This window comes from Candoia aspera, chromosome 3, assembly GCF_035149785.1.
Source record: "Candoia aspera isolate rCanAsp1 chromosome 3, rCanAsp1.hap2, whole genome shotgun sequence".
NCBI lineage: Eukaryota > Metazoa > Chordata > Lepidosauria > Squamata > Boidae > Candoia > Candoia aspera.
In genome coordinates this window covers 71,662,278-71,685,294 of record NC_086155.1, presented here as the reverse complement: position 1 = coordinate 71,685,294, position 23,017 = coordinate 71,662,278, and the positions used below count along the sequence as shown (strand labels likewise).

The window sequence follows — 23,017 nt, the reverse complement described above, 5'->3', positions numbered from 1 at the left end:
CAGGAAGAGGAAGATAACTGGCACATGTAAGTGTATAATTTTAATCTGCTGAAGGAATGTTATACTGTATGCAGATTCCTGCTGCTGAAAATCTCCCTTAGTTCCACGGCATGTATTTAGAAACACAACCACTAGGTTAAAAAAAAAAAGAAAAGAAAAGACTTACTAGTAACTTTTCCAGGAAGACTTGCAAGATCTCACTCTACTTATCTTCTATCCTTTCTGAATTTCTTCTTTCATCCAATAATTGGAAAAGCTATCAAAGAACATGCTAAATCAATCATCCTTGGCTTTCTTAACATCTTGCAGAATTGAGCATCCAGCTGGTGGATATAAGAAGCTCTTTGAGACTGTGGAGGAACTGTCTTCACCAATAACTGCTCATGTTACAGGTTTGTGCAAGCTAAGCACAGTCAACCCTGATTGGTACATAGATAGGAGTCCAGGGCATCAGTCTAGAGTGGGAAAAGGAAATGGGAAATAATTTCTGTACAATTGTCAAGAAAACTATATGGATGTCCCCATGTAGTCACCGTAAGTCAAGCTCACCTTGATGACATCTTTACCTTTCTACAGCTTCTGCAGCTTTCTTTTGCCTTCATGAAGATGTAACCATTTCAAGATGTGGGTAACTAAATGGGTGGAATTTATTATAAAAAGCCAAGCCTGGTTCACATAATTAAGAGCAGATAAATTGGCATTCTGTAGATGTTTAGAAGTGCCATTCCTATAATACCTGGTCACTGGCCATGCTGGCTGGGGCTGATGGGAACTGAAATCCAAAATTTCAGGACAACATCAAGCTGAACACACAGCACTAAACTATAATGTGGGTTTTTTTTCCTTCTGTTGATATCTGAACAGAGTATTATGGGACATATGGGGGAGATGGGCGGTAATAAAATTTGAATAATAAATGAATAAATAAATAAATATGGGTTGTACTCTGGTTTTGTACTATGTGTTAATGCAATCCTGTTAAAGTGGGGATGACTTGAGGGAATGAAGGTGGATAAACCTAAACTACTTTTTATTGCAATACTAATTTATTCAATTAGATGTAAGAGTTGAATTTCTGAATCTATTTCCACAAATGAAGAACTTGGTTTATACCTTGTTCTAACTACAAATTCTGCAGCAATTCAAGCTGAAATCCTGTGCATCAGTGGGCTAAAGTTACAGTTAACCTAGCAAGCAATGTGAGAGCCAGTTTGGTGTAGTGGTTAAGGCATCAGGCTAGAAACCCAGAGACCATGAATTCTAGTCCCACCTTAGGCACAAAGTCAGCTGGGTGACCCTGGGCCAGTCACTTTCTCGCAGCCCTAGGAAGGAGGCAATGGCAAACCACTTCTGAAAAACCTTGCCAGGAAAACTGCAGGGACTTGTCCAGGCAGTCTCCAAGAACTGGACACAATTGAAAGGATTTTTTTAAAAAAAGAAGCAATAGGTGCCAACTGAAAAGGACCAATGTTAGAAAGCAATGAATTGCAGATGATCAAGTTTCCCATGTTACCCAAGAGCAAAACTTATGCATCTTTGTATCCATTCCACATAAATGAATATTTAGGTTTAGGGCTTTTCTAAACACAGTGCAATTATATGGTATAAAGATGTATGCAAAAAAAAGACTCTTATTTGTTCCAGAGATCCTACCTGTTCTGACAGGTGGACACCTGAGAAGGACTATAGTTACTAATCTTGCTAATGTTGAAACAGCATGCAAGCACTTCAGGATATAAGTGGCTCAATCCAAAGTGATTCAAATCTTAAAGGAAAGTTCAGAGGTGAAGAAATGGTTTGGCAGCTATATACTCTCTTTAAGACTGTCCAAACTAGTTCAGCTTTTTCTCAATGTGGGCTTCCCTTCACTGGTTGTGTGCAACCAGAGGCTTAAGAGTGATCTGTCAGCGGTACTTTAAATTAAATCTCATGTACTAAGCAGGATTTGTGGCCTAAATGGTCCCTTCTCATTCTCTGATTCTATAAAAGCAGCTCCATGCAGAGCACAGTACAGTGGTCCTGTCTGGATGCCAGTAATGCATAGATAACCAAAGCAAGGTAACAATCTCCCCCAAGCCAGTTAACATAGAATCCAAGAAAATTCCTAAACTGTGTTTTGAGAATAATTTATACCCATCTCAGACATGCTGTAACCTTCTATTCTTACTATAAGCAGCCCTCAACAGTCTAAAATATGTCTCAGAAAGATGTGGGATGGAGGTTTGTGAGGCAGACAGATGACCAGGCCAATAACCAGCCTTGCAATCCCAGAGATGGTCAGTCCTGCATTTCCAGCAACCATGACCAATGGTGAGAGATGCTGGGAATTCAGTACTGTACAGCTATTTGGCTAAGAATGAGAGCTGAAGCCAACTCAGCTCAAGGGCCTCAAGTTTGTAGCAATATATAACAGGTATCTTTAGTTCAGACAGTGAAACTTCAATAGGACTTTTATTTCTCAACATTTTAGCAAATATTTTTTGCTCTGTTTGCAACAGGTGAGATTCCAGTTTGGCTGAAAGGCAGTCTGCTCAGATGTGGGCCTGGTTTATTTGAAGTTGGGTCAGAGCCATTTTATCATTTGTTTGATGGTCAAGCACTTCTTCACAAGTTTGACTTCAAGGAAGGGCATGTCACTTATTACAGGAGGTAAGTAACTCTTTCTACCTGCTTTCTCCATCCTGCAGTCCAGTAACTCATGTACCCTTGTTGTTTATTCGTTTAGTCGCTTCCGACTCTTCGTGACTTCATGGACCAGCCCACGCCAGAGCTTCCTGTCGGTCGTCAACACCCCCAGCTCCCCCAGGGACGAGTCTGTCACTTCTAGAATATCATCCATCCACCTTGCCCCTGGTCGGCCCCTCTTCCTTTTGCCTTCCACTCTCCCTAGCATCAGCATCTTCTCCAGGGTGTCCTGTCTTCTCATTATGTGGCCAAAGTATTTCAGTTTTGCCTTGAATATCATTCCCTCAAGTGAGCAGTCTGGCTTTATTTCCTGGAGGATGGACTGGTTTGATCTTCTTGCAGTCCAAGGCACCTTCAGAATTTTCCTCCAACACCACAGTTCCAAAGCATCTATCTTCCTTCTCTCAGCCTTCCTTATGGTCCAGCTCTCACAGCCATATGTTACTACAGGGAACACCGTTGCTTTAACTATGCGGGCCTTTGTTGTCAGTGTGATGTCTCAGCTCTTAACTATTTTATCGAGATTTGTCATTGCTCTTCTCCCAAGGATGAAGCGTCTTCTGATTTCCTGACTGCAGTCAGCATCCGCAGCAATCTTCGCACCTAGAAATACAAAGTCTTTCACTGCTTCGACATTTTCTCCCTCTATTTGCCAGTTATCAATCAAGCTGGTTGCCATAATCTTGGTTTTTTTGAGGTTTAGCTGCAAGCCAGCTTTTGCACTTTCTTCTTTCACCTTCATCATAAGGCTCCTCAGTTCCTCTTCGCTTTCAGCCATCAAAGTGCTATCATCTGCATATCTGAGATTGTTAATGTTTCTTCCAGCGATTTTAACTCCAGCCTTGGATTCCTCAAGCCCAGCATGTCGCATGATGTGTTCTGCGTACAAGTTGAATAGGTAGGGTGAGAGTATACAGCCCTGCCGTACTCCTTTCCCAATCTTAAACCAGTCCATTGTTCCGTGGTCTGTTCTTACTGTTGCTACTTGGTCGTTATACAGATTCTTCAGGAGGCAGACAAGATGACTTGGTATCCCCATACCGCTAAGAACTTGCCACAATTTGTTATGGTCCACACAGTCAAAGGCTTTAGAATAGTCAATACAACAGAAATAGATGTTTTTCTGAAACTCCCTGGCTTTTTCCATTATCCAGCGGATATTGGCAATTTGGTCCCAAGTTCCTCTGCCTTTTCTAAACCCAGCTTGTACATCTGGCAATTCTCGCTCCATGAATTGCTGAAGTCTACCTTGCAGGATCTTGAGCATTACCTTACTGGCATGTGAAATGAGTGCCACTGTTCGATAGTTTGAACATTCTTTAGTGTTTCCCTTTTTTGGTATGGGGATATAAGTTGATTTTTTCCAATCGGATGGCCATTCTTGTGTTTTCCAAATTTGCTGGCATATAGCATGCGTTACCTTGACAGCATCATCTTGCAAGATTTTGAACAGTTCAGCTGGGATGCTGTTGTCTCCTGCTGCCTTGTTATTAGCAATGCTTCTTAAGGCCCACTCAACCTCACTCTTCAGGAAGAGTGGCTCTAGCTCACTGACCACACCGTCAAAGCTATCCCTGATATTGTTATCCTTCCTATACAGGTCTTCTGTATATTCTTGCCACCTTTTCTTGATCTCTTCTTCTTCTGTTAGGTCCTTGCCATCTTTGTTTTTGATCATACCCATTTTGGCCTGGAATTTACCTCTGATGGTTCTAATTTTCTGGAAGAGGTCTCTTGTCCTTCCTATTCTATTGTCTTCTTCCACTTCTGTGCATTGCTTATTTAAAAATAATTCCTTATCTCTTCTGGCTAACCTCTGGAATGTTGCATTTAATTGGGCATATCTCCCCCTATCACCGTTGCCTTTTGCTTTCCTTCTTTCTTGGGCTACTTCTAGTGTCTCAGCAGACAGCCATTTTGCCTTCTTGGTTTTCTCTTTCTTTGGGATGTATTTTGTTGCCACCTCCTGAACAATGTTGGGAACTTCTGTCCATAGTTCTTCCGGGACCCTATCTACTAAGTCCAGTCCCATAAATCTATTCTTCACCTCCACTGCATATTCCTTAGGAATATTAGTGAGCTCATATCTAGCTGATCTGTGGGTTTTCCCTAATCTCTTTAGTCTGATCCTAAATTGTGCAAGAAGAGGTTCGTGATCTGAACTACAGTCAGCTCCAGGTCTTCTTTTTACCGACTGTATACATGTCTGCCACCTTTGGCTGCAAAGGATGTAGTCAATCTGATTTTGGTGTTGTCCATCTGGGGAAGTCCATGTATAAAGCCGTCTCTTAGGTTGTTGGAAGAGAGTGTTTGTTATGCAGAGTGAGTTGTCTTGGCAAAATTCTATCAGCCTATGTCCTGCTTCGTTTTGTTCTCCCAGGCCATGCTTACCTGTAATTCGAGGTGTCATTTGACTGCCCACCTTAGCATTCCAGTCTCCTGTGATGAAAATAACGTCTCTTTTAGGCGTATTGTCCAGTAGATGCTGCAGATTCTCATAGAACCGCTCTACTTCAGCTTCTTCAGCATCTGTGGTTGGGGCGTATATTTGGATCACTGTGATGTTAGATGGCTTGCCCTGAATTCGAATTGAGATCATTCTATCGTTTTTTCGATTGTATCCAAGCACTGCTTTAGCCACTTTACTATTAATTATGAAGGCTACTCCATTTCTTCTGTGGTCCTCTTGTCCACAGTAGTAGATCTGGTGGTCATTTGATGTGAAGTGGCCCATTCCAGTCCATTTCAGTTCACTGACGCCCAAAATGTCTATCTTTAATCTTGACATCTCACCAATAACCACATCCAATTTGCCCTGGCTCATAGATCTTACATTCCAGGTTCCAATGGTGTGTTGATCCTTAGAACATCGGATTCGCCGTTCACCACCAGCACCGTCGGCCGCTAGCCGTCCTTTCGGCTTTGAGCTAGCTGCGTCATCATGTCTGGGGCTAGTTGAACTCATCCTCTGTTCCTCCCCAGTACCATTTTGACCATCTTCCGACCTGGGGGTCTCATCTTCCGATGGTATACCGACATATCTCTGGTTGTACTGATCCATTTAGTTTTCACGGCAAGAATACTGGGGTGGGTTGCCATTACCTTCCCCAGGGATCACATTTAGTCTGACCTCTCTGTCATGGCCTTCCTGTCTTGGGGGGCCCTTCACGGTTTAGCTCATGGCATCATTGAGGTGCTCAAGCTCCAGCACCACGACAAGGTAACGATCCTTTGCTGAAGCATGCACCCTTACCAATTCATTAAAATCAAATTTACATTAAAAGATAATTATGTTCCAAAATAAACAGGAAATTTTGGCTGCTTACATTCTGTAAAATGAAAATCTGTTTCACAAACTGTACGGAGGAGATATGAGGATTGTAAAGCACATAAATAATGAATACTGTATATAATTCTTCTATGACAGCTGCACCTGACTTTCTGATCCTGCCCCATCCCAGGACTGTGTTTTTCACTGTCAAATCACTTCCACCTTCAGACTGACATTCATTGCTGATCGTTTCATTGCTACTCCTCTTCCATGTCTGCTTGCATACTGCTTCTAACATTTAACTTCCAATCATATACTTAGGAAGATTGAACAGTTACTACATATCCAGTTAGAGCCCCTTTTAAAGTTAGTCTCAGCAGCTCACTTATCCAAGCTTCTATAATTAAAATATACAAACATCTGACATGCAAAGTGCCATGTACTGCACCTTCCTCTTATGACCTGAGAATTTCAATAGAACAGAACTGCAGAGCAGAGATATGCTGCAGGAGTTCCTAAGCTGTGAGATAACATTTATTTAAGATGTTTAGATACTGGTCTTTGAGATAAGGCATCCTGAAGGCAACAATGGCCATCCTGGCTGGGACTTCTAGGAGTTGATGTCCACAGATATTAAGGATACCTATGATGGGGTAGGCTAGTTTGAGACAATGCATAGCTATTTCTCCCAACTTGATAAATTCTACTGGGGGAGCAAGAGTAGGAGCAAAGCATGATTAAACAGTTGTAGTATTCTTTTAAATAAGGCCCTAAGCTTCCAAGGGATTAAAGATTATCGCATAAACTTTAAATTGACACAGTACAACTGATACTGAATTAGTGTTACATGCTCTGTTGTTTAGCCCTTCCATGCTACCAGGTCTGTATCTGGTTGGGAGGCCAGTGGAAATTCAGTTCCCCCTAATTTTTCTCTGCCTTTTAGTGTTGCCTTTAAAAATAAACTTTAGGCCTGCTTTAATGCCCCCATCTCAATTTTTAAGCTGCCTACAGACCTGCATGCTCCCAAGAAAACCGCACTAGTTAAAGATTCTGAACTCTCTTTTGACACAGCATTATGGAAGCCTAGTTTGGCTGTGACTGTAACATGACTACTTTCTCCAGATAAAGACTCTGCTGGCAAATCCTTGATGACAAATGATACCTGTTTCCACATATATTAACCAGGGGGACCATCAAGTGAAATATTTGATTGTTCAAAAAGAATTCCAGCCCATCCAACCTGTGTTTATATCTCCATCCAAATCAACATTTCCTTTCAGAGTTATCTCTGTTCAGACATTATTTAAACCAGTGTTTCCTTGCAGCACTCTGCATGTTTGCTTCCTTGCAGCATTTGCACATTTAACATGAATATCTGCAAGAGGAAAGCCAGCTCTGCAAGAGCATGGCTCATGTAGAAGTCCATACAACTTCTCTATTACAAGCATTCCCACATTCAGTTAAAAGAAGTGGGATAGTTCATAACTCCTGGGTGAGTCTACTATCTAAACCCAGATTAAGTCTCTACTTGTTTGCCTTCATCAATTCCCAAAGTCCTTCCTGGAACTTATTAAGTACTGCGACACTGTTCCTGAGATTACTGGGAGGAAATAAAAGGTAGAATTGCATGCCATCCACATATTGCATATTAAGTTGTTGGACAGAGTATGTTACCAGCCTCATTTATGAACCTGTGGGATGGAATGTGAGGGTGACCTTGGAGAAAGAGGGAAGAGATGCTGCCTAGAGAACGATCAGATAAAAGGAAAGGAAATCCAAGAGAGGGCAATAGTCTAAAGAAGAAACTTAGAAAAGACCCGCCGTGACCACTCAAGCGATAAATAGGGAGGGCGGGAGATTTGTGCTTTCAGACTTGCAAGATTCTGTTAATGTAGCCTTGCAATAAAGGAGAATTAGCTCATCTAGTCGTGTTTCCTGTCTGGTTTACCTGGAAAGCCTGACAACCCATGATCCAGTTTCATCACAAAGATGACTCTGAAATAGATTAATAGAAGTGAGAAATGAGCTGGTATGATATAGGTAGAGTGGAATACAGCAGTTAATCTTATGGCTTTCCTTATCTTGCCTTATTTCTTCATAGGTTTATCCGGACTGATGCCTATGTAAGGGCAATGACTGAGAAAAGAATAGTAATAACAGAATTTGGTACATATGCTTACCCAGATCCATGCAAGAATATATTTTCCAGGTGAAAAAAAAATAAAGGTATATTATTGAAAGCCTAAAATGTCTTTTTGCATTATGCAGCAATCTAGAAATAATCTGCTTTCTTTGTGGTTGTGTCTGGCAGATTTTTTTCATACTTTCAAGGTGTGGAGGTCACTGACAATGCCCTGGTGAATGTGTATCCTGTGGGAGAAGATTTTTATGCCTGTACTGAGACGAACTTCATAACAAAAATCAACCCAGAGAATCTGGAAACAATTAAGAAGGTATTTTTAATAGATTAAAGACAGACAAATCAAAACTAGAAATGAGTATCAATGGCACACACAATTTATTATTAACAGAACATCTAAAATGGGGACAGTAATATGAGGCAGTATTTACAGAACATTTTATTGAAATATGAAGTCTTAGAGCTCTATATTCTAAGTTTATCTGCAGATTGGAATCTCATTCTTTTAGTCTCATTCAATCTCATTCTCATTTACTACAACAAGAAAGCACTAGAAAGCACTATTAAAAATACAACCAGTGACCAGTTTAGAATTAATGCTAGAGCCAAATAAGATTTTACCACTTGGGGAGCCCTGATAACTACAATTCTGACACGTTATTTTTATCAATTTGTTTCATAGAATCAGAGATGCAATGGCTATTTAGGCCATTGAGTTCAACCAGCCACTCTGTGCAAGAATCCAAATAAACTATCTCTGACAAATGGCTGCCCATCCTCTACTTCTCCTGGAAGATAGAGAAAGGTCTTCGGACCCATTTTTCATATGACACTGCTTTAGGTATTTCAAAAGTGCTATTGTATCCTATTTCAGTTGCCTTCTCTCAAGACTAAGGTTTCTTCCATCTCTCCATGTAAGACTTAGCTTCTATCCCAATTATCCTTGCTGCCATTCTCTACATCTGTTCCAGAATATTACTCCTCTTCCTGCGCTCATAGTGTGTGTTATTCCAGGTATCTACCATCTTTATTCCCTAGGATATACCCAGGGCCCAAATGGACCCAGAAACATTCTTAGGAATTAAAGACAGGAGGAAAATCAAAAATAAATGATTCTACAGTATTTGGAGCAGTTACAGCAACTCCCCCAGTCAAAATTAGTCTATTGACTGGTCATAAGATTGGTCTATTGCCACTGCCTGAAGACAAAAGGCAACTGTGAAAAGGCTGGGGATGACTTCGTGGAGAGATGGAGGTGGTTCAACTTAGGGAGAGGAAGAAGGTGGGGCTTGGGGCTTGGAGCAGTGCTATAAAGTAGAGGCTGGGAGACTAGAGTTAAGATGGGAAGAACTGCAACTTATTATAGGAAGACTTCCAGAGGTCTTCAAAGCAATCTAACAGGAAGGCCAGCCTATTATAAATATACAATAACTAGTACTGAAAAGTAGACTTTCTCCTAGTTGGTACCAGAGGATCAGATAAACCTGCCAATAAAACATTAGAATAAGATACTGACCTTTTCACACATAACATTCTTCACACTAATTTTTGAACATGGTCTAGTCTATTTGCTGTGAGAACATGCACTGGAAATTTCCATAACAGCTTCACTGAAGCCTCTTATGTAGCATATTATTTGCAGTGGTAGTTACTCCAGTTCCATTGTATTTTTTTGTGTTTCTATATAAACCCTGGGCTCATTTTCCAAAGAGAGCACACAACAGAATGTATGTGCAGAAGTCAAGTTGGACCCATTATGGGTATCTGCGCATAGGAAACTGATTACAACTGAAGTTTTTGTCATAAATGTAATAGGTTACATGCTAGTTGTTGTCAGCTGAAAGACAGGATTATCATATGCTATGGAAATCTGGTATCCTTCAGTATATTTTGTATACTGGCTATACTGGCTGGAGCTATCTACGGAAAAGGAGCTTTAGAAAATGTATTATTTTGCCATTGTGCTTACTTTTTAAGTCATTACAGGTAGCTGCATAAGTGTGTATGTATATATGTGTGTGTGTGTATGTGTGTATGTATATGTGTGTATATATATATATATATATATATGTATCAGAGATATGTGTATGTCATTTACCAACTGCCTTGTTCAGCAACTGTTCGAAATTATGATAGTTGGAAAAAAACAGCTTTGTGACCAATCCTCTCCTTTATGGCCACTGCAGCATCCCACGTTCATGTGATCACCATTTGCAAGCTTCACAACCAGCTTCCAACAAGCAGAATTAATGGAGAAACATGGAAGTGAAATTGTAAATTGCGGTCATGTGATGTCTGGCTTAACATCTGTGGTAATTCGCTTAATGATGAAAGCAGAATTAATGTCTTAAGTCCAGCGTGGTTATGTGATTTTTTGCTTAGTGACTGTGCCACTTAGTTATGGAGTTGCTGGTCACAACTGTAGTCAATTAGTGAAGAATACGCACACACAGTCCTGGCTTAAGCAAAGACCACGCCGAGACGAGGAGAAAGTCTCTAGTGTTTTATTTAACTGCTATAGTAGACAGAAAATCCTACCAAACTGAAGGAGCGTGGGAAAACCCAGACAGATAAACCCCAAAACTCAAGGCGGGTCTGTTCTGGGTTTCTTTGAATGACAGCTCAAAGTCTCTAAACTACACATGCGTTGTTCCCCCTGGATAGGGGCCTCCTCCTGCTCACCATTGGTACTCATGACACACACACACACACACAATTTTTCTAACAGGTATTTCAACAGAATGCTGTGTTTTGGGTACAGATGAATGCAGTTACTGCTCTGTAATAATCAAAATTATGCAGCTGGTTAATTAGGTTTATTATAATGAATCTTGTTTACTTATGTTCTGAGTGTTCTTTTGAACTAGATGGAGAATTTATGTTCTTCTCTACATTCCCGAAACTGCACCTGTAGTTGTTTAGAATCTCACTCCCACTGCTATTCCTCAACAGCATTTACAGAAAGTTCTTGTATTGAATTGCTGAGCTCAACAAGTGCTCAGATTTGTAACAAATAAAGATTCCTGTTAAGCTACCTTCTAGGGTATCCCAGTCTTCCACTCCCACCTAAATAATCAGTCTATATTTTATACACAAGAATATTTAGTTTTCACTGAAGTGTTTTGGTGGTTTTCTTTTCCCACCATTTGGGATTCCCCTCAAGTCAGCAGACCCCCCCTCTTGCACACTGTCATGAGTAAGGATGGTGAGCAGGGGGCTCCCATCCAGACTGTTAAGCGCATGCGTAGCACTGAGGAATTGGGCAGCCATTCAAAGAGACACAGATCGGGACTGCCTTAACCTTTGGGTTTTATATGTCTGGGTTTTTTCCCACACTTCTTCAGTTTGTTAGGATTCCTGTTATGTACTAGCAATAAAGCATTAGAGACCAGTTCCTTGTCTCAGCATGTTTCCTGGTTGTTAGGACACACACAGTGCCATTTTATAAGGATAAGCAAACTACTACAGTATGTATGTTTTATTTAAAAATCACAAAATACATTCTTCAATCACAATGTAATGTGTTTATAATGAAAGCATTTTGTTGGTGACAAATGTATGGATTTTCCCAAAATTACCTTTGTTATATTTTTCAGGTAGATATCAGCAAATATGTTTCTGTCAACGGGGTAACAGCACACCCCCACATCGAAAATGATGGAACAGTCTATAATATTGGCAACTGCTTCGGAAAGAATTTCTCCTTTGCCTATAATATCATAAGGATACCTCCCCTGCAAGCAGGTCTGTTCGCTTCCAAGCAGCTGCTGCTAATATCACAATATGTTTCTCCCTTCCAGGTGCAGGTTAAATCAACTTCATATAGATTTTTATAGCTAAAACTTTAGAAGACTTCTTTTTCTGAAAAAGCACCAAAAAGGCTTTTCTTAATTTACAGCAGAACCAACGTTCAGAGAACCAGTGCTTGTATCTGAATTCTGAATGCTTGTTTATTCATTCAAATTGTCTGTTTTGTTTTTGTATGCAAGTCTCATTACTTGGTTTGTACAAGTGAACACCTATAAATGAATTGCCCCTCATATTGCCACCTCCTTGCCTTTCTCAGATAAGAAAGATCCACTGACAAAATGTGATGTGGTGGTTCAGTTTCCTTGCAGTGACAGATTCAAGCCCTCTTATGTACACAGGTAAAAGGCAACTTCTCAAAAAGATTGATTTAAATACTTTAGGCATAACTTTATAAAATACTGTTTATTTCTTTTATTTATCATTTATTTATTTAAGTTTTAAAACTGCCCAATAGCCAAAGCTCTCTGGATGGTTTACAATAAAACACCCTAAAAGTACAATTCAAGTTAAAATGTATACAATAAAATCAAAATACAAAATACAAGACTCCACATAAACTGGGCAGGAGCAAAAGACAGTCATTGAAAAACCAAACAATATGCCTTAAAACACAATTTTAAAATACAAGCCAGTTAAGACACAATAAAAAAAAATAGCCTGGGAAAATAGAAATGTCTTTACCTGGCACCTACATGATGCTAACGTGGACAGCAGTTGAGCTCTCTCCCTCGTAGAGACTCACCTCACTTGGAGGACCTCATTAGATGACCTGAAGGTCGAGGCAGGTACATAATAAGGGAGAAGGTGCTCCTTCAGGTAACCTGGTCCTAAGCTGTTTAGGGCTTTAAAGGTCAAAGCCAGCACTTTGAATTTGGCACAGAAATGGACCAGCAGTCATTGTATATGGTGAAGTACTGGCCTAAAATAATTGTATTGGCCAGTTCCAGTAAGAAGCCTAGCTGCTCTAGTCTGAATCAATGGAAGTGTACAGACTATTTTCAAAGGCAGCTCCATGTTCAGTGTTTTGCAATAATCCAACTTGGATTATTATTACCAGAGCATGAATAATTATTGTGAAGCTGTCTGTCGAGGTAAGGTTGCAGTTTATAAATCAGCTGAAACTGATGAAAGGCACTCTGTGCCACTGAGGCTACCTGGACCTCTAGTGATGAATGATGAATCTAGGTTCCCCTCTGAGCTGTGAACCTGCTCCTTTGTGGTGAGGGAAGACCCCTCCAGCCCTGGCAGGACATCACCCAGCTCCACAGACGCACCACCCACGCATACCTGAAGACAGCTATTTCTAGCCAAGCATTCTTGTCACATATATGTAATAGTGTTTACTGAGCTCAAATTTGACATTGACACATTAAGCCTAACAAGTAGCAAAAAGAAAGAAAATAAACTATTGACATTGGAAAAATGTATAGCTAAATTTTGAATGTCACTTACATATGCAAAATGCTTTGCCATCTCATATACAATCAACTATTTTTCTGAACAGTTTTGGGCTATCTCCAAATTACATTGTGTTTGTGGAAACTCCAGTGAAAATTAATTTGTTCAAGTTTCTTTCTTCCTGGAGTCTTTGGGGAGCCAACTACATGGACTGTTTTGAGTCAAATGAAAAGATGGGGGTAAGTGTTCTTTAATTTATTAGTCCCTTTGCCTATCAATCTGTCTGTGTGTACACACACAATGACACACAAAAAAGGAATATTTTTATTATTTCACAAAGTTTAATATTAACTTTTTGTAGGTATGGATGCATGTAGCTGACAAGAAAAAAGGGAAGTACCTCAACATCAAATATAGAACTTCACCTTTTAACCTTTTTCATCATATTAACACTTACGAAGATAATGGATTTCTTGTTGTGGATTTATGTACATGGAAAGGGTAGGTACTGTAAAACCTACATATATAGAAAAACATTCAACTATAATTTGGAGCAATCTTCCTAACCTAATTATTGGACTCCAAGTCTCATAATCTCCTGGCAAAGGCTGAGGATATATCTGAAGAATGTTAGGTTCAGAAGACTGGCTTGTGAATGAATTCTATGCGCTCATCTGTTTTCAACTATCTTATCTTCACGTATCTGCAGTATGAGACAGCTTTCAGGGATAATCATATTAGTTTATTATTCTGTTCAAATTAGTAATTAGTAACACAATAAAGCCAAGAGGTAATTCATTTAGTTGCACACACAGAGGAAAAAACAAAGGAAGCACATGAATACAGGACTAGTGAGTGTCCGTCTGCCTTTTCCAACTATAGTATGGAAGTCTGTCTGAATACAAGCTAAAATTTATTCTTAATAGTACAAGTGACATTTGTTAAAGGTCAGTTTTTCTTTTTAAGGGTGAGAAACAAAGTAGACCATGTGTCAGCATACATGGAATAACGCTGTGCTGACAAAGAATTCAACCAAATAAATTTATGTGACTTTTCATGAGATGCCCATGGATATTGAAAAGGTCCCTGACTTGGATAGTGCTAGTTGTTTTATTAATGTACTTGAAGTTACATTTTTATTTTGTTTATATATCAGTGTTATTCACTGTGGAAAAATATAAATTTACATAGATTGATCACTTGCATAATTTTTTGGCAAATGCATTTCAGTGGCCCAGAACTTTTAAGGAAATTTCATTAATCAGTCTTATTTATTCTGTCATAGTCAAATAGGTAACTGTTAAGTTAGTTCCCATGACCTATTCATTTAGAAGCTGATGCCTTTTATTCCTCTATAGATATGAATTTGTTTACAATTACTTATACTTAGCCAATTTACGAGAAAACTGGGAAGAAGTGAAGAAAAATGCACAGAAAGCTCCTCAACCTGAAGTTCGGCGGTATGTCCTTCCCCTAAATATTGAGAAGGTAAGAGTTAAATATTATATATTTGAAAGAAGACCAATATTTTGCTCATGTAATGTGTACACACATTCACTAGCAAAGACTTCATGGAGAATGCAATGTACATTGGGCTGGTTGGGGGTGAGATAATGTTCAGATGTTATACTTATTTGCAACATTATCTTCAAGTGCAACATTTTAGATCTTCCCAAAGAACAAGAGGCATTTAGTTATACGGAAATAATAACAAAGGATGTTTTGAGAGAACACTATTGAAAGAGCATTTCAGTTTCCCTTCTTAAAATCCAGACTTAAAAAAAAAATCTGAGATCTGTCTTTTACTTACATTGGTGGAATAGGTGGAATGTTGAAAAATGTCGTACAGTATAGAATGGATGTTTTTTCTTACTTTCTTTTTGGGGGGGGGTTCTAGGCCGATACAGGAAAAAATCTAATCACGTTGCCTAATACAACAGCAACAGCAATTCTGCACAGTGATGATACCATCTGGCTGGATCCAGAAGTTATTTTTTCAGGGCCACGACAAGGTAAGACTAATCTTAGCAAAAAGCAACAAGAACATCCTAGCAAATACAAGGAACCAACTAAATGTGTTTGTTTTGCTTTATAGCTTTTGAGTTTCCACAAATAAACTATGCAAAATATTCTGGGAAACCTTATGCATACGTATATGGTCTTGGATTGAATCATTTTGTTCCAGACAGAGTAAGTATTACATATTAATAGACTAGATTTGTTTTTGCAAAAAGGCAAAGAAAAGTACAAATCCAAATTCTTTCACATGGCTCATGCCAGCACTGATAGGAATATACAATATAGCAAAGCTGAGTGCATCAACTTTGACAGCTCTTTTTCCTATTCAGGTTCCTGCTGGACTTAGTTTTAAGTCCAATTCCAGTTTAACAGGAAAAAATGTTGGAGAGAGGGAATGCTCCATTTTCCATAGGGTGCTGAGGGAGTCATACATACTTTGCAAAAACAACTTTGGATGCCTGTATTTATTATAGGAAAAAAACACACACACCTGTGAAGCCCATAGATAGCAACTGTGCAACAAAGCTTTCTTCCAAGGTCACGGTATATTGGCAGCAGTCCCAGCTCCAACAACTTTATCCTTAAAGAGGCATTTGGGTATAGCTACCACAATGTGAAGAGGTTGAGTTTCACATAAAGCCTTGCTCTTCAATAGACTTCCATTTAAACAGACCACTGCACTGCTCAGCCCAGCCCAGCCCAGCCCAGCCCAGCCCGCACTCAAACTATCAAGAAAATACAATGTATTTGCCCAAATGAACAAATGCAAATGTTTCATGCTTTGAAAAGAACACTTTATGCTTTCTGAGACTTGAATTAGAATTCATCTCTGAGCATGCTGTACAAAACCAAATAGCCTTAAACATCTAGCCAATTCTAACCTGTCTGTTTTGTGTACTGGGCCAAATCTGGTACAAAGTACAGTACTTATTCTTTTAGACACTAAAATAATATATATTCAGTTATGCTATTCTACAAAAGATTATGAGACTTGTGTAAGGCTGAATTTTCACGTTCAATATAGGGTGTCCTAACAGCCAGGAACCACGCTGAGACAAGGAACTGGTCTCTAATGTTTTATTGCTTGTACATAACAGGAATCCTAACAAACTGAAGAAGCGTGGGAAAACCCAGACATATAAACCCCAAAGGTTAAGGCGGTCCCGATCTGTGTCTCTTTGAATGGCTGAACAATTCATCAGTGCTACGCATGCGCTTGACAGTCTGGATGGGAGCCCCCTGCTCGCCATTCTTACTCATGACATAGGGTGATCAAATCAAAATGACAACTCCCAATCATTTTATTATATTGTTGTGGTTCCATCCTATACTTCATTTCAGTTCAGTTCAGTTCATTTCAGTTCAGTTCAGTTCAGTTTAGTTCATAAGCTGCCCAACTCCACTGTGACTCAGGGTGACACACAATATACAAAATTTAAATTTTAAAATACAACAGTATTTTGTTTTACATACAACACAATACAAAAACAATGCTTAGAGAAATTGACCATCATCTCAGATCAAACAACCCACAAGGGGCTGGCTGTTCATGGTCTGAATGGTCTGTCAGAGTTAAGCTTTAATTTTTACATTTTTAAATGCAGTTCATTTAAATGCACTTTAACAGCAAGACACAAGAAAATGCACAGCAGACCAAAGCTGAACAAACCAATCTTAGCAGGATTATCAACACATATGTAAAGTATAATAATGTATGTGCACACATACCTTTGCATTACCTGCGTATAGAATAAATCACAAAATATGCAACCTACACATCTATCCACATAAATCCTAACTTCCCCACAGCAAGTTTGTTTTAAAAAACTAATTTATCAAGCATGTTGGCAGATATACAGCTCTGAATGGTCTTCTCTTTGACTATATGCTTAACTGTTTCTTTCCTCTCAACACTCCACTCCCATTCATCTCATCAATTCTAAATCAATAATAGCAGGAACATGACTAGAATTTGCTACTGTTCCAGCTACTCTGAAAATTTTTGAAAAAACTCAACCCAATCATAAGCCAGAAAACAACAGCCCAATCAGTGCTTGGAAGACCTGAAATGCCATCACTTAAAAGATCCACATTTTGTTTTGACCTCTTAACAAATCTCTTGTTTTATGTTTAAAACACTCAAAATTGCCATTGGAAGATTGGAAGGTTTAGGTTTAGAGGTCCGAACACGTTGCGTATCTTAGCAGTGGCACATTTGACTGTTTTACCAGACTTTACAGGCTAATGCAATTTTTTTTTAATGAAAATCTTTACCTTTTTCCAGCTTTGCAAAATGAATGTTGAAACTAGAGAGACATGGGTGTGGCAAGAACCAGATGCATATCCCTCTGAACCAATCTTTGTTTCTCACCCAGAAGCAATGGAAGAGGATGATGGTAAAGTTATGACATTTTTATTGAAGTTTAGAAAAATCCTCTATCCAAATTTGGCTCTATAAATATGAAAAGGACTGTCAATTAACTTGGTTTATACTCACCAAATACTCCCTGGTGGAATAATGGAAAAATGATTATGGTCCTGATTCACTGTATTTTCAGATGTATTTAAACAAATCGACTATTTCTCTAAAGCTTTTGAGCTTCTTCGCTTAGGTAATTTGTATTTATTTTTGGTACAGGTATTGTCCTGAGCATAGTCATCAGCCCTGGCAGTGGACCAAAACCTGCCTACCTTTTAATCTTGAATGCAAAGAATATGAGTGAAGTTGCCAGGGCAGAAGTGGACATAAATATACCAGTTACTTTCCATGGTCTCTTCAAAAGAGCATGATGTCTGTATTTAATACACTTATCTTTCTTTTTAATGCAATGTGTACAAAACAACATAAAGCATTCTTCTAATTATCTGCCAGTGATTTGCAAAATTAGTTTAATATTAAGAACTTCCTACACTGAGGCCCAATTTAAATATTTTAATACTTAAGGAAGTGTCCATTTTTAAGAAAGCTTTTGTGACTATAATGTACCATAAATAAAATATGGGTAAGCAAAAGTTGTTAGCAGATGCTGATGAACAGCATCAGCATTATACTCTCAGTAAACTTCAGATGAATATTTAAAATTTAAAATTGTTTGGTGATGGAACATGGGAGAAACACAACAAATAACCTTGACCTCTGGTAGATTAAGTAGTGAGCAATGAGAAATAGGTATTTAACAAATAATTGGTTTGGAAACAACCTGAGATTTCTATCTTTGCTTATATTTTAATATTTGAAGATGATTTATGATTTTTTTAAAAATTAGAATGAAATAATTAGCATTTTTGCCACTTATCAGGGAAAATGCTACTGAGTTTGATCTCCTTGATAAGTTAAACATCTTTGTTTTACAAATGATTTGTCTAATAAGCACTATATAAAATGTGAATATCTATTTTTTAAAAACATTCACAGCCCCTCCATATCTTTGACTGTACTGTCCCTATCTTCAGATTTAAATATCTATATATTCAGAATATATTCTGTATGAACTCTGGGAAGTTAAAACCTTTACAGCTAGAAGCAGGGTTTTTACATCAGTTGGCTAAAGGATGTGAGAAGATCTCCTTAAAAAATGTATTGCTCTACTTCTGGAAGATACACCTTGAACTTGACTGGTTAATCTATTGTGGGGCTGAGTTGCTGAATGCTGGTCTTTGGCATTTTTGGATTTTTTTCAAAGTTGAAAATATTTAGTGTAAGCGGTTTTAAATCTTGGAGACTTTAAAAAAAACCTTAATTCGTGGTTTTATGAATGCTATATAATAGCGTCCTAACAGAGTTACAGTGAGAAGTAAAAAATACATCTTGAAAGAAGGCAGTGTTTTTGGCAAATATTGTTGCCAAAAACACATATGGACATGTCACTGAGGTCACAGGAGTCAAGGTTGACTTGAGAGCATCTGTACTTTTACCTACAGCATACAGACAAGAAAAGCACATGACTGAAGACCAACATATAAACATTTGTTAAATCCAAATACTTTTTCATACAGTGATGCCATAATGGTATTTTACTGACAACTTTAATATCTTATTATCTGACATTAACACAATCAGATGCTCAAACTCAATTATTTATAGGCATGCTTTCCTGCTTACATTCTTATCACAGGAAGAGGAGACTGTTGCAAGGACACTATCTGGTATCTTTGTTGCTTAATAATTCTTAAGCATTGCCCAATAACCTGCCAAAAGGTAAAAATTAACATCAGTGATAACAAGTTGAAATCAGATCAGAAGTGAAAAGGTAGGATAATATAGAGGTTTCCAGGTGCATTTATCAAAACCACCTGCCAGTGAGATAGAATGAATATCTCAGGAAAGGGACAATATAGGACATGTTGAAATTAGTTAAGAAATGCTGTATTTTAATCACAGATTGTCTTGTGTATTTTCAATCAATACACGCTTATATGAAAAGAGTGTACAAATTTCTCAGTATTCAATATCAGTAGCACAAACATTAGAAACATGAAATTGGATGCATGGTAATAAATTACTTGGATGATACAGAAGTGTACGTTTGCTCTTATTAATAAAGAAAAATGCATTTATTCAATATTTTTTCTAATAGGAACAAAATCAATATTAAATATTTAGAGAAACTCAATTTTATGTTCATATGAAACCAAGATAATCCTGTGAATTAAAAATCCTATTAATGTCTTAAAGAATCTTTATCCCCAAACTCAGGAGTTTGAAACAACTGTTGAATTATCCAAACTGAACTGTCCTGGACAATTTTATCTAGAGTTTTTATGTTCCTGATTACTGCATTAATTCTCTGAAACCTTCCCATGTTTCTCACCATGATACAAAAACATGAGCCATATTTTCTTCTTAGGAAAATATCCACTACACTTTAATACTGCACAAACAAATGACAACTATCTTCTGAAAATATTACACTACAAAACTGTACTGCATTAAACATAGATTCAGGACAATAACTTCAAATTATTCTTATCATTACAAAGAATCCTTAACAAAGCGTCTTCTGTTTTGTTTTATTTGCTCTTTGCCTACCTTCTTGTTTTCCACTTTGCCTGAACTTTTTATGCAGTATCTAAAGGATTTTATTGTTTTATAAGAAATGTTTCATTACAATCTTCATCATATGAAAGACTGTTGCACAGCTATCTCTTGTGATTTCAGGATTTTCACAAGATTTTTAGAATTCCTGCTTTTCTGAGTTTGGAACAAGAAAATCCAAAGGAGGATACTTATTTGTTTTTCCCTTAGAACTGAGGTGGAAAGTAAGGTACTTTGACAGAAGGGATAAATGTCCCAGCTGGACAAACTAGGAGGTGTAAGGAGGATTAGTCTGATTAGTGGTAGTCTACAGTAGTTTTTTTTTAAAACTGGGGAATTTTTGGAAGATTTTTGCCAATACGGTAAAATAATCATCTCTCCCAGCTCATAACACTGGTTGAAGGTAAAATAAAGAGGAAACATACTCTAAATTAGACTTTTTAAATCAAAATGCCTTCTGAACGTGGAGATATCCATTCCCAAGCTCTCCACAGGCATGGCGGATATGAGGATCATGAGAGTCAAGATCCACATATCAGGAGCGTGCCTAGGTTAAGAAAGATTGCTGTAACTCCACCTTTTTTCCAGATCTGGGAAAGCATTTGACTGTAAGATTTGTTTCGGAGCAAACATACTTAGAACTGTGTTAAACACCAGCATCTTGTTCTTTATTGTACGACAATGTAGCCATGGATAATTCAGTCTAAGATAACTGGTGGGATTAACAAACTACAATAACAGAGGTGATTTTAAAAGGAAAAATAAACTGCAAGAAAAAAAGAATAAATGAGTTTTTGGGGATAAATAAGCAAAGAAAAAGAAAGGTCCCAAACACACATTTAGTGCATACCTTCCTTGAACTCTGGGGCAGGATTACTCCATCATCCCAGATCCTGGCAGAAGAGTAAAATGCACTACTTTCTTTTTGCAGCCTGGAAATTATAAGAATTTGTTTTTTAAGAGAACATATCTGTATCTTCAGGTATATATAAATGAAAAATCTGTATAGACTTTTTGTGTGCTTAATAAATGAATGACAACATACAGGTTTTTTCAAGAATGATGGGCAGAGATTAATCATTAGGTATGTGCAAAACCCACTGTCCTGGGAATGGACCATTCTGGAGAATTCTGAAATATTCTATTTCTCCTCTGGACTACGCAGATTCTGCTGTCAGATGGTCATTTCTGGAAGCTAACTCTACAAGCTGGAAATAGAATGTCATATTTTGGGAATATGCAGACCAAAATCAGGTCTGTTTTTGTCTAGGTCACTATGAAAGGTCCTTTATCCAAAACACAAATAATTCCCATTTGGAGGATTAATTTCCAGAAAATGCCAGATTACTTCCGGAAAAGCTAGGCTTAACACAGCTATTTTGCACTGAACTCTCAAAATCCCAACAGCCCATTAAGGTGAACATTTCAGCTCTGGCTCATTTTGGAGATCTTTGGGTCATCAGACATACACCCTCTAGTCATAAATACTCTCCAAAATACAACTAAAAATGAGCCATTCACTGCAAAAGGACTGTCCATCCATGAGCTCGAAGATATAGTCACTTTTCAAAAGCATTCCCAACACAAAAGATGCAGTAAAGAAAATTCAAATTTTAAAGATTTAGAAGTGACATACTGAAATCCAAACAGAAATGTAGTATCATTAATTGAATACTCCCGAGTGGGGGAGATGGGTGATAATAAAAATATGACAAATAAATAATAATGTTGATGCTTTTATTTATTTAATACACTTAAAGGTAAAGGTAAAGGTTTCCCTTGACGTAAAGTCCAGTCGAGTCCGACTCTAGGGGGCGGTGCTCATCTCCGTTTCAAAGCCTTGGAGCCGGGGTTGTCCATAGGACACTTCCGGGTCATGTGGCCAGCATGACTCACGGAACGCCGTTACCTTCCCGCCGAAGCGGTACCAATTAATCTACTCACATTTGCATGTTTTCGAACTGCTTGGTGTGCAGAAGCTGGGACGAGCAACGGGAGCTCACCCCGCCGCGCGGTTTCGAACCGCCGACCTTCCGATCGACAGCTCAGCGGTTTAATCCGCAGCGCCACCGCGCTTACTTACTTTCCTTTTAATAATTTTACATCTATTTCTGGTTCTGAATTGTCACTGTTCCACATCTGTGTGAATGTGAAGCTATGTCTTGAGTCCACAAGGGAAATTCTTGCATTTGGCCAAACGAACAGGAAGTTTGGATCAAACGCTCTTCCACACTGAAAAGGGCAACATAAAAGCAATGAATTCAGAACAAAGCTCATTTTTAAGTCAGCTGAACAAACTGTCTATTTATGGAGAACATTAAAAAGCCTTAGAAAGACGATGAAACATAATGGCAGCACCTGGCTCAAAAATTAAGTAGGATCAGGCCTGCTAGTACTTGGATGGAAGATAGCCAAGAATAGCAAGGGTGCAAGCAAAATTGGTTAAAACAACAACAACACCATTCTGAAAGAAGGAAATAGAAAACCACTTCCATAGTGCTGCTAAGGAAATTACATGGATAAGTCTATGTTATCACCAAGAGTTGATCTTCACTTCAAAGATACTTAATTTTTATCTTAATAATTTGCATAAAAATACTTAAAGTATTTCACATTAGACATCTAAAGGACTGCAATAACTACAGCACTAATTAATATG

The 23,017-nt window shown here is 38.3% G+C and overlaps 2 protein-coding genes across 2 annotated transcripts in view; one reads left to right on the top strand and one right to left on the bottom strand.

Moving 5' to 3' along the window:
• The first annotated feature begins 268 nt into the window (after positions 1–268).
• On the top strand, positions 269–18,576 carry RPE65 (retinoid isomerohydrolase RPE65). The gene is made up of 13 exons (XM_063297187.1): positions 269–392; positions 2,499–2,649; positions 8,058–8,165; positions 8,268–8,409; positions 11,693–11,840; positions 12,163–12,244; positions 13,411–13,543; positions 13,666–13,805; positions 14,663–14,792; positions 15,202–15,316; positions 15,400–15,494; positions 17,608–17,719; positions 17,962–18,576. The coding sequence occupies exons 1-13, from the start codon at positions 269–271 to the stop codon at positions 18,111–18,113; spliced, it is 1,632 nt and encodes a 543-aa protein (XP_063153257.1). The 3' UTR covers positions 18,114–18,576.
• Positions 12,290–23,017, bottom strand: part of LOC134493504 (biotin-dependent 3-methylcrotonyl-coenzyme A carboxylase beta1 subunit-like) — a 35,747-nt gene continuing 25,019 nt past the window's right edge. The window contains exons 11-14 of the mRNA XM_063298096.1: positions 22,442–22,590; positions 21,209–21,290; positions 19,426–19,511; positions 12,290–19,238 (exon numbers count right to left, since the gene is read on the bottom strand). Of these exons, the coding sequence (XP_063154166.1) occupies positions 19,235–19,238; positions 19,426–19,511; positions 21,209–21,290; positions 22,442–22,590 (321 nt within the window). The 3' untranslated portion in view covers positions 12,290–19,234. The remainder of the gene's footprint in view (positions 19,239–19,425; positions 19,512–21,208; positions 21,291–22,441; positions 22,591–23,017) is intronic.